General features: G+C 63.1%; 2 protein-coding genes across 3 annotated transcripts; one reads left to right on the top strand and one right to left on the bottom strand.

The window, feature by feature from the left end:
* The first annotated feature begins 1 nt into the window (after position 1).
* On the top strand, positions 2-4209 carry TRAPPC2L (trafficking protein particle complex subunit 2L). Of its 2 annotated transcripts, none has more exons than XM_042967937.1 (5): positions 2-90; positions 1568-1717; positions 2901-2988; positions 3127-3206; positions 4001-4209. In XM_042967937.1, exons 2-5 carry the CDS (start codon positions 1602-1604, stop codon positions 4044-4046), a joined length of 330 nt encoding a protein of 109 aa, XP_042823871.1. In that variant the 5' UTR covers positions 2-90; positions 1568-1601; the 3' UTR covers positions 4047-4209. The 2 variants fall into 2 exon arrangements, with proteins under 2 accessions (XP_042823871.1, NP_001277508.1); NM_001290579.1 differs by having other exon boundaries at positions 26-90; positions 1545-1717; positions 4001-4207.
* A 3694-nt stretch (positions 4210-7903) lies between these two features.
* On the bottom strand, positions 7904-10630 carry PABPN1L (PABPN1 like, cytoplasmic). Its single transcript, XM_042969741.1, has 7 exons — positions 10382-10630; positions 9917-10055; positions 9548-9615; positions 9020-9126; positions 8797-8884; positions 8147-8289; positions 7904-7943 (listed from the first exon to the last, which is right to left on the bottom strand). The coding sequence occupies exons 1-7, from the start codon at positions 10628-10630 to the stop codon at positions 7904-7906; spliced, it is 834 nt and encodes a 277-aa protein (XP_042825675.1).
* Between the last annotated feature and the right edge of the window lie 258 nt (positions 10631-10888).

Here is a 10888-nt window from a genome sequence, read left to right on the forward strand (position 1 = left end):
AGGGAGAGCGCGTGACTGGCGGCCGGGTCACGTGACACGCCCGACCGGGCCTCCAAGATGGCGGTGTGCGTGGCGGTGATCGCCAAGGAGGTGCGTATGCGGGCGGGCCTGTCCCGCTCCTGCCCCGGGCGGGCGCCCGCCGAGAGGCTGCCTGCGGGGACGCGGCTGCGGGACCCCTGTCCGGGCCCCGCCCTCGCCCCCTCCCTGCCCAGAGGGCTCCGCGAGCACGGGCCTGGGGGGCTTCGCCGCGCCCCGGTGTGGTGGGGGCGGTGCGGGGACAGGTGCCGCCGAGACCCGCGTCCGCTGCGGCTGGAGTGTCAGCCCCGGGGCGGGCACGGCCCCGGACCCCCGCTTCCGTCCGCCCGTCAGTCCGCGGGCTCCGTTGACTCTCGCTCCCGAGCCTAGCTGCCCATCCTGCACATCCTGCTGCGCGGGGCGCTCGCGCTCGGCCGCATCTTCGCCCGCCCGACCGCCAGCAGCCTTCTCTCCGCACTGCAGCCACGGTGCTGTTTTAAAGCTAACCGGACCGCGTCACGCCCCTGCCGGAAATCTCGCCAGTGGCGGCTTGTTGCCTTCGGAGAACGTCAGAATAATCTAGTCGCCTCATGCCCCTCTCCCCGAACCACTCCGACCCAACGGAATTACCTGCAGCTTTCTCACCTCTGGGCCTTTGCGCTTGGAACGCTCCTCCCTCTTTCCCATTGCCATCTTCGTACATTGGTCACCTTAGATCTCCTTTCCTCCAGAAGGCTGTTTCTGAATCCTCAGACGGCTGAACGGCCGTCCACGTGGTTTTATATTGTATTCTTCTGTGTTTCCAGAAGACCAGGCTTAGGAGGTGATCCTTAGGGAAGCTTTTCAAGGGCGGCCTTGTCTTAGTACATAGCGTGTTATTTGCTGGTGGGTTTGTTGACTGTTTCTCGCTAGATGTTAGTTAGTCCCGTTAGGGTAGAGAGAGCATTGTGTTTATTATATCTGTGCGGCACCAAGAGCAGGACAGAATCCGTGAATTGTGGCATGTGGGAGCCCGTGGAAGATCCGATTAACCCCTGGGGTTGGAATGGTAAGAATTGGTCGTGCAGAGATGAAGGAAGGTTTGAGCTGAGCCTCGACAGCGTTTAGCGAGAGGGCACCTGAGTGCCTCTGCCCGGGTGGAGAGGTAGCAGTGAGGACGAATCGGGAAACAGCTAGTATTGTGGGCTGGGAGGACGGCACACTCCAGGACGGGGCCCCACACAGAAGGCCAGCGACTTCTCCAGGTGCCAGGGCTTGTAGTCGGGCTGTGCTCAAACCCAGTTCTTCTGCCCCTGCCCCCCGCTGATGATGCCCCATGCAGGCAACAGGGAAACCTCAGATTAGCCTGGGTTCCTCGAAGGCAGTGCCCACGGCAGCTCGGAGGGTTGCGCGATGGGTTTTAGAGAATGAGAGTATGTTCCCGTGACTCATTGGTTCTTGTCGTCCGTGTGCTCCGTGGCCGTGTCCTCGTGGTCTGTGCACACGGGGCGGACCCCCGTCACCTCAGTTGCCGACATCCTTTCTTGCAGAATTACCCTCTTTACATCCGCAGCGCCCCCACAGAGAATGAGCTGAAGTTCCACTACATGGTACACACGTCCCTGGACGTGGTGGATGAGAAGATCTCCGCGATGGGGAAGGCCTTGGTGGACCAGAGGGAGCTCTACCTGGGCCTGCTGTACCCCACAGAGGACTACAAGGTGTATCCTTCACACCTGGCGGGGGCTGGTCCCGTGGGCGGTCTCCCTACGGGGCTTCGGCTTCGGCTTCGCATCCAGAGATTCCGCCTCCCTGAAGAAAGCGAGAGCTCTCAACCAGCAGAGAATTAGGGCAGCTTGAGGCTAATTGGGACTTCACACCCTTTTTTACGTTAATGAGGAGGGTCACGTGGGAAGAGCTGGGCATGGATTCCCTGGAACTGAGTGGCAGTCTGCACCTGCCCTTTGTCCGGTTGGCAGAAGCACCAGGAGCCCTCTTACTTAGCGCCTGTGGGGACTGCCTCCCGTGCCGTCTCAGTGGGGCCAGTGCTCCTGAGCAAGGACAGCAATTCTAGACTCGTCACCAGGCCCAGCCCCACGAGTCACCGTAAAGTTTCGACCAGTCCCTGGGGACAAACGGCATGACATCCGTGGAGTTCAGAGGTCGTTCCACGAGCAGTGCTGTAGCTTGCCCTCGATGACATCTGCCCGGGAGCCACCGTCCCACCAGGGGAAGTGGCCCGTCGCGGTGAGGGTGCCTTAGGCAGGGTCTGCCTGGTTCTTGGGCTTCTGCACTGGCAGTTAGCGCTGCTGGGCCAGGAAGTGATGGAGAACGAAGTTGAGGTGCCCCAGGGTGTGGGCAGGGGGCCCCCCCCGGAGCTCCGATCGGGAGAAGACTTAGCTGCCTGTCCTTCTCCTGTAAACACCAGAAGCTGCCCCAGGGAAGTGTGCAGTCCCCCCGGCATGGTCCGTGTGGTCCTTTCCCGGTGTTGTGGGGCAGGTCCGGTCCAGGGTCCTTCCTGATGCAAGGTTGTTCTATTTTGCCAAAGTGGCTTCGGAGCCGAGGGACGCGCACAGCTGGCCCTCTGCTCACACGCCGTCCACGGTGGTGCCGTTTTTCGTGCCGTCACAGAGTCTCCGTATTGAAAGAGTGTTCCCCGGGGCGCCTGGGTGGCTCAGTCGGTTGAGCGTCCGACTTCGGCTCAGGTCATGATCTCGCGGTCCGTGGGTTCGAGCCCCGCGTCGGGCTCGGTGCTGACGGCTCAGAGCCTGGAGCCTGTTTCAGATCCTGCGTCTCCCTCTTTCTCTGACCCTCCCCTGTTCATGCTCTCTCTCTCTGTCTCAAAAATAAATAAATGTTAAAAAAAATACAAAAAAAGAAAGAGTGTTCCCTGACCAGCCGTGCAGATACGGCTACGTGACCAACTCCAAGGTGAAGTTCGTCATGGTGGTGGACTCCTCCAACACGGCGCTGCGAGACAACGAGATCCGCAGTGTAAGTGCGCAGCGTCTCAGGACGTTCCTGGGCTCGTGCGTTTTCTCTGTCTCGCTTTGTGTTCAAACGCCGAGAAGCCAGAATTGCGGCAGCCGCGGCGTGTGCGCGTGAACTAACACCCCTCTGATTCCTTCTCAGATGTTCCGGAAGCTGCACAATTCCTACACAGATGTGATGTGCAACCCTTTCTACAACCCTGGGGACCGCATTCAGTCCAGGTGAGCTGACTGCCGTGTGGACCGTGCCTTGCGAAAAGCTGCGATTCTGAACGTGCGGGAGGGAAGGTCGATTTCAGCCACGGGCCTCGTTCCTCCGAGGAGTGGTTCTGACGCAGCAGAACCTGGTTTTCCAGTAATCCCCACGTGGATTCCGACATGTGAGAAGAGGATGGGGGAGCAGGCCAGGGCACACACCCTGCCCTCTTGGTTTCCCGCGTATGCCCCGTAAGTCCTGGGGCACCTCCGCGGAACCCACACACAAAGACTTGGTCTTCGATGTCAAACTGGGACGGTTAGGAGATTGGGTCGCAGGTATGAGCCACACAGGTCTCAGGTCGATGCAGATGGGACATTAGCACGTCACAAAGATGCTTTATAAAGAAGCATTCACATGCACACGTTCCAGATCCGCCCCTGGGAATTCCCTGCGTTCCTAGACACGGTTCCTGGGGGGCTCCTCGGAGCCGTCAGGCGAGAGGACCCTGCAGAGACCCAAGCCGGGCCCTTCCCGTGGTGCCTCCCCTCAGCCCCGACACTGTGTCTCCCGGGCTCTGCGGGACAGGGACCGCCGTTAGCCGTCCTTGCTGTACCGTGGCCCCGTGAACCCACACCGCAGCCCCGCACCCCTTCCTGGAGCCCCAGCCAGGGCAGGGCCGTGAGGCAGGAGGAGGTGGGAGACTTCGGTTCTCATCGCCTGGCCTCGAGGCCGCGTTCACTGGACTTTGGAGGACTCCTCCGGTCCGGGGGTGCAGAGCCCGGTCCGCTTCTCCGAATCGGTCTATGTTTCTTTGCAGGGCCTTTGACAGCATGGTGACGTCTATGATGATACAAGTGTGTTGAGCGAGAACTCAGCGGCCGTTGCTTGAAGACAAGCGCTGTGTACATAAGCCATCGTCCGCATGGATGTTTATTATCCCGTGCCTGTTCCTGAGCGTCCCTGCTGCTGGGGGCAGGGGCAAGGCCTCGGGCACGGTGCGCGGAGACTAAAGGTCTTCTGAGATCACGTTTGGTGTTTTCCTTGTGTCAGCAGAGGCTCGGACGGAAGAGTGTGTAGCGCGGCACTTTGGAGGCTGGCGCAGAGGTCAGGGACCGGAGCCGGGACGAGGGGCGGGGAGAGCGGGTGAGGGAGCCCACGGACCTTGGGGCCCTGCGGGGGCTGCAGCTGTGGGGCAGCAGAGACGGGAGCGACTCGAGGCCGGCCTCCGCTGGCTGACCGGGTGGGGCGGTCTGTGGGGGCAGGCCTCCGGTGCCCAGGGCCAGCTCTAGAGGGGCTCCCGGAGAGCCCACACGTCCTCCCCTGGCTTCGTCTTTCTGGACTCGTGCCTGGCCTCAGGAGGGAGCTGCTCTCAGCTCGTCAACTGCCGCCTGCTTTCTGAGCACTGAGTGAGCCAGTCCCTGAGCCTCCCCCTGGGGGAGCGTGTGGCGGTCCCTAACGGTTGGCGGAGCCCCTGGTCACCTGCTGCCTCCGCAGGCCCCTGAGCAAGCCGGGGGGAGGGGGGGTATGCTTGAGGAGCAACCGATGTGATCGGATTTCTGCCACGTGCTTCCCCAGAAGCCTGCTCTGTCAAGTCCAGATGGCAGTCCTAACTAGTTGACTGTGACCGAGGGGACATTGCCATCCGGGATCAGGCGGCCCCGGCCCTGGCACCCTCGTCATCTGGCAACAAGGACCCGCGGGGTCTGAGCCCCACCGCACGGTCTGCTCTGTGCTGTCGTCAGTGCCCTGGCTTCGAGCCGGGTGCCCCGGGCCAGCCGTGATCCCTCCCTCCCTCCCTCCCTCCCTCCTCAGTCTCTCTGGAGAAGGGGTCTGACGAGGAGCAGGGCCACCCGGACCCCCTGGGGAATGGTGGAGGCCATTAGCACCGGGATGGGACCCGGAGGTGAGCCTTCCCTTCTAAGGAACGCGGGACTGGTTTTTTCAAATTACAGAAGTAGAGGGAAAAAAGTCAACGGGTATGTCTTAAAAACACAAGTGCCGGCCCAGCACCTTCCGCTGCAGGTGGAACCAGGGGATGGGGAGGAGGCCGGAGAAGCAGCCACAAGCAGCCGCTGGCTCTGAGCTTTTGGAGGTAGTTGCTCCTGCCTGCGTAGCGGCTGTGGTAGAGCCTGCAGGTAGCTGGCTTGCCTCCTTACGAACCAAGCCTCAGTGTTACTGGGTACAGTTGACCGGACAGAAGAGATTTCCTACTGTCTGTAGCATTCCAGGACAGGTAGTTGTGGAATGTGAGTGGGTGGTGTTGGGAGGGACTTGCAGGAAGGATACTTTGAAGGGGGATTCAGCTAGCAGATGGAGTACCCTTCCTTCATCCTTTCCCTTCTTCCTGCCTGGAACTCGGACGTGATGGCTGGAGCTGAGGCAGCCATCTTGAGCGCATGAAGAAAAGATGCATCTCCTAAGGATGGAGAGCAGAAAGCTAGAAGGAACATGGTCTTTATTGACATGGCCCTGGATTACTTATAGTCAGCATTTCGTAGAGGAAAATAAACGATCTTGTTGAAGCTACTGCTATTTGAGTTTTTTCGTAGGTGCAGCCAGACCAACCCCTGTACCCACTTTACATTCAGGAGTTTTTGTGCACGTTGTGAGGCAGCATCCCCACTTGAAGTCTGAGAAAAGCAAGGGTCAGAAGTATCGTGTTAGCCCTTGTGCTGCCAATAGAACGGTCTTGGGGTGGTTTCATACCGTCTTTCTGCATCTCTGTACCTTGAGGCTAGCCTCCTTGTGGGCCACCTGCCTGCCTGTCCCGCTGCCCTAGAGCTGGGCCCCATCAGGTGCAGCTCCCAGTCGGCCCTTAGCCACCGTTCAGGTGATTTGTCTCTGTCCTTCGTTCTGCCCCAGACCAGACGGGGGCAGAGGGAGCCTGTGCCTCTCCGCGTCTTCCGGGCACAGCCACGCGAGTCTGCTCAGTGGCTCACTGCTTGGAGCCCTCACTGCCTAAGTAGCCACGACAGGAGTGCTCTCCCCCCTCCTTCCACCATGGTCTGCTTGGGCCTAAAACCCATGGGAAACGAGGGGCTCCGAGGCCCGCTCTCTCCTCAGAGTGGCCACACGGAAGGGATCAGCTGTGGCTAGAAGACCGCCGCGTGCATGATGGAGCGCGTCAGGACGGCGGCAGATGCCCCTGGCCGAGGAGAGGGACGGCCCCTGGGTGCCCAGCAGGTGGGGGCTGGTGTCATCTGCCCTTGCTACGTAAACTTCTCTGCCCAGGGCACCGGGGGGGGGGGGGGGATGCCTCCTGACCGCAAGTGGCCCAGGCCGCACAGACTCCTGGGCCGGTGTGGCCCTGGCCTGACATTCAGCCCCTCCTACCTACCTTCTCATGGGGGAGGGGAGGGGCCGGGGGGGGGCGGGGGGGTTGGGGTAGAGAACAGAGAAATGTACCCCCTCCCAGTTCCAGAGGCCAGAGTCGGATCTGGTGTCATCAGGGCCGATTCCTCCCGGAGGTGCTGAGGGAGGGTCTGGCCCATGCCTCCAGCTTCTGACGGCCACCAGCGATTCCTGGGGTTCCTCAGCTTGTACAGCACCACACTCCAACCTCTGCGGCTGTCTCCACACCAGGTCTGTGTGTGGCTCCTTGGACCGAGGGCCCACCCAGGTGATCTAGAATGACGTGGGCAGCTTTCACTTTATCACACCTGCAATGACCCTTTTTCCAAATGAGGTCACGTTCATAGGTTCTGGAAATTAGGATGTGGACATGTTTTTTTAGGGGCACATTATTCACCCCACTCAAGGGTCAGATTTGACCCCAGATCACAGGGGTAGTGCGAACCTGGCCTAAGGCAGCCAGAGACAAATGTGGGTGGAGAGCCGAGAGGGGGCCTGTCCCGCCCCCAACTGCGGGCCGAGCACCGAGCAGCTCTGTTCCTGGCTTAAGGGATTGATAGGTCAAGCACGGCAAGGGGCCGAGTCCCTTTAGAAAAGCCCAGGGAGGGGTTCTTTGGCAGCGGCAGAACCAAGTGTGTTTGCTCTCCCAGCCCCGCAAGGGGTAGAGAACATGCGGCGCCCTCCCGAGCGGCCCGGGTGTGTCTGCACAGAGGGGCCACAGTCAGAGCGCCCCGCGCGGGAAACCCCTTCCGCTTCCCCGACCTCTGAGCAGGGCCGGGCCTGTGCCCGGCCTCCAACGTGCGCGCCCGCCCTCGGCGCCTCACGGATGCCTGCCACCTACTGCGGGGGGCGCGCCCTGCAGGCCACCGGGCCTGGTGGCTCCAGCTCCCGGATGGCACGGGGCAGGGTACGGGGCGGTGAAGTGGGATAGAGCCCGGCCTCGGACCCATCCCCCGCCTTTGGCGGTCAGACCTGCACCTGCGCCCGAGGAGGCGAATAAAGGCAAGGCCTGTTGTGTGCTTTTAAAAATTATTCAAATTTAATTTACTCCTTGCCATTAAGACACGTTTCTACTTTTCTTTAAAACGACTTAGCCCCGAGCTGACTCAGCGCCGCCTGCCGGAGGCTCTGCCCAGCGCCTTCCAAAGCCCCGAGTAGCCCTCCGCGCCAGCCGCAGCCCCCACCCCCGTGCCCTGCTTCGTGCGAGAGACGGTTTTGGCTCCGGCTGCGGGGTCTGGGCCGCGGTGGGAGGCCCTGGACCGTGAAGGGGACAGAGCAGTTACTCTGCGCTGAATAAACGGCCCCGCCCAGAGCGCGGCCCTTTACTCTTGACCCACCCCAGCCCCACTCTCAAAACCGGATCCTCCCTTCAATACGGTGAATACCAAGGTGAAAACCGTCCACGGCCCCTGCAGAGAGAGAGGCGGAGGTGAGCTCGGCCCCCCGCCACGGCTTCTCCTCCCAGGCCCCGCCCGCCGGCTCCTCTCGGCCCCGCCCACTGACCGCATCCCGGTCCGGCCCACAGGTCCCCTTCCCCGGGCCCCGCCCACCGGCCCCGCCTCGCCCGCGGGCCCCTCCCGGGCCCCGCCCCCCGCCCGCGGCCCCCGCCCACCGGTTCCGCCCCCGAGGTCTGAAGCGGGCCCCGCCCTGGAGGCTGCTGCGGGGGAAGGGTCCTCCTCTGGCGCCTGGCTGTCCTCGGAAGCCCCCGCGGTCGGTAGAGCTGATCCCCGGCAAGTTGGTCCTTTTGGGCAGCACCTGAAACCAAAGTCTGAGTCCCTCTGAGACCCCTGTCCTTGGACCCTTCTCCGCCGCGCGGCCTGAATCCAGCCCAGGCCAGAGCCCGGGGCTGACGCTGCCTCCAGGAAACCCCGGATTTCTCTGCTGGAGGCTCACAGGCAGGTGTGCACAGGCCCCCAGCGCCCGCCAGCCCTTGCGGCGGTAATTCCAAACCCACAGCTAACCTGTTCCCTGCCAACCTTCTCAAAATCACCACTTAGACCTGAACTGTCCAGCCACAGACGTGGTCAGGTGACGTGCCCGTCAGCCCAGCATCTCGCAAAGGTCCAGCTGGGGAAGGGAGCCTCCCAATGCCACATCCAGTCCGGAAGCAACCGCCGCCCCTGCGGCCAGGCCGATAGGCCCAGAGACACTTGGGGATTGGAGAAGGGTCGTCTTGGCTTCCCTGTGCTTGCGTTTTCCTGGTTCCTCGGGGATTAACGGGTTAAAGTGAAGAAGCTCACAGCAGAGTTTTAGGGGACGCACCTTGATGACTCGGCCTCGGAAGATGCTCTTGTCCAACGCCACCGCGGCCTGGGCTGAGCTCTCGGCAGCAAACTCTACGTAGGCGTAGCTGGGGTGGGTGGGCATGGCGGGTGAGGGCCACCCCGAGGTACCCAGGCTCCCCAGGACCCCAGGGCGCCCGGCCCCTCCGGGGGCCTCCTCCCTGAGCCCCCTCCCCCACCCCCATGGCCTGCCTGGCACTGACCCCTTGGGGTGTCCGGAGAACTTGTCGCATAGGATGGTGACCCGGTGAACCTCCCCGCAGGAGTTGAAGTAGGCTTCGAGCTCCTCAGCTGTGCCCCCATAGTCCACCTGCCACAGGTACGGGCCCCTGGTGTGGGGAGGCCTCACCCTCCTGGGGTCTCCCACAGCACGTTTTCTTGGTAGCGGAGGTCTCTGTCCCCCACCCCTGTTGGGGATGGACCGGAGACAGAGACGTACGCCCCCCGTGTGTTGGGCGAACCCCCGGGTTTATTTGGCCAGTCCAGAGAGCACGTGGCTTTTAAAAGTGGAATCTGTTGCCAATGATTGGCCGAGCGGAGATTTCAGGTGGAAACCCTGACTCCCAGGTCATGCTGGGAAAGCAGGATGTGAGGACACAGGGCCCAGGTTCCCTCTGGGGGGCAGCCCTCTGGCTTCTCTCCTCCTGGACCTGTGTCCCTTCCTTTAACCCCACGGCCAGGAGGAGGTGGCAAACCCCAAGAGGCCCCATGTTGCCCCCTCCCTGACTCACATTCCCCACATAGACGGATCTGTGGTCGGACTCCAGCTGCTCCGTGGGGGGCCCGGGGCAGGTGCAACCTACAGAGAGGGGGGCCTCAGGACAGCGGCTCTCCCTGCCGGCAAGAGGGGGCGCTCCCGGCAGGCGCCTCACATTTGTGGCTCATTCCTCACTGCTTGTGGGAAGAGGGTCACCCCTTGGGACTGTTCCGGCAGGGCCGCTGCCCGGCCCGACGCAGAGACCCTCAGACCCTCGCCGTGAGCTGGCACTAGGCCTGTAGCACAGCCCGCCCAGACTACAGAGAGGAGGGGCTCAGAGCGTGTGCCCGACGACTGGTGGCCCACCGCCAGGGGAGGGGCTGGCCGGCCCCCTGGCTCCTACCTGCCTCGGGGCTCAGCAGCTGCCTGGCCGGTGTGGCCCCGGCGCCCTCCTCCCGTCCCGCCTGGCCCTGCGCCCCAGGCGGCTCCGGTCCTTGGGCCTGTTCCATGGCCCACAGCTTCACTTTGATGGCCTCCAGCTCCTGCCAGCAGGACCCCACACTGAGCCCAGAGGCAGGGTGGCCCCTGGGCTCCTCTTGGGGGCAGGGGGGAGCGGGCCTGACCGTGCCCGGCCTCAGGGTCCCTGGCTCCTCAGGGACGGGCTGCGGGGGGAGGGGTCCTGGAACGGGACCGGGAAGGCCATGTGGACTCGGGCCCTGCCATCCTACCCAGCCTTGCAGGGGTGGGCAGCCCCCCTACCCTCTTCTAGGCAGGGGGACAGTGGCCCGGGAGAGGCCCGAGCTGCAGCCGTGGGTCCCCTTGAATCCAGGTCCTGGCCAGGCTCCGCTGGGCTCCACGTGGGTGTTACCTGGTCGGGTTCCGGGTACTCGGCCAGCTCCTCCCCCTCCAAGAGAGACAGGGGGAAGCCTGCATCTTCGGGGTCATTCTCCGCTTCCCCCGGCTCCCCCTCCTTCCTGTCCCCACCCTCTGGCTCCAGAGGGGGCTTCTCGGCCCTGCCCCAGGCCCCCCAGCCCTGGGCCTCAGGGTCCGAGGAAGCCCTTTGCAGCCAGGCCTGGGTCGGGGGTGGGAAGAGAGCGTGGCTGAGGAAGGGCCACATGGGCGGGTCGAGGGGCAGGCGGACGAGGCCTCCCTGGCCGCTCACCTCCACGCTAGCACCTGCCCTCACCCGCCCAGGGTTTTAAGCCCCTCACCGGGCCAGCTGCTCCCACTAGAGCGCTTAAAAGGCTTCCCGCAGGGCTGAACTTGCAGCCCCCGCTTCTGGGCCAGCCCCTTCTCCCTCACCCGGGCCGATGCCCCCCGTGGGGGAGAGAAGAGGGCTCCGCCTGCAAGGGCTTGCCACGCTCACTGCACCTGC

This window comes from Panthera tigris, chromosome E2 (assembly GCF_018350195.1).
Source record: "Panthera tigris isolate Pti1 chromosome E2, P.tigris_Pti1_mat1.1, whole genome shotgun sequence".
Lineage (NCBI taxonomy): Eukaryota > Metazoa > Chordata > Mammalia > Carnivora > Felidae > Panthera > Panthera tigris.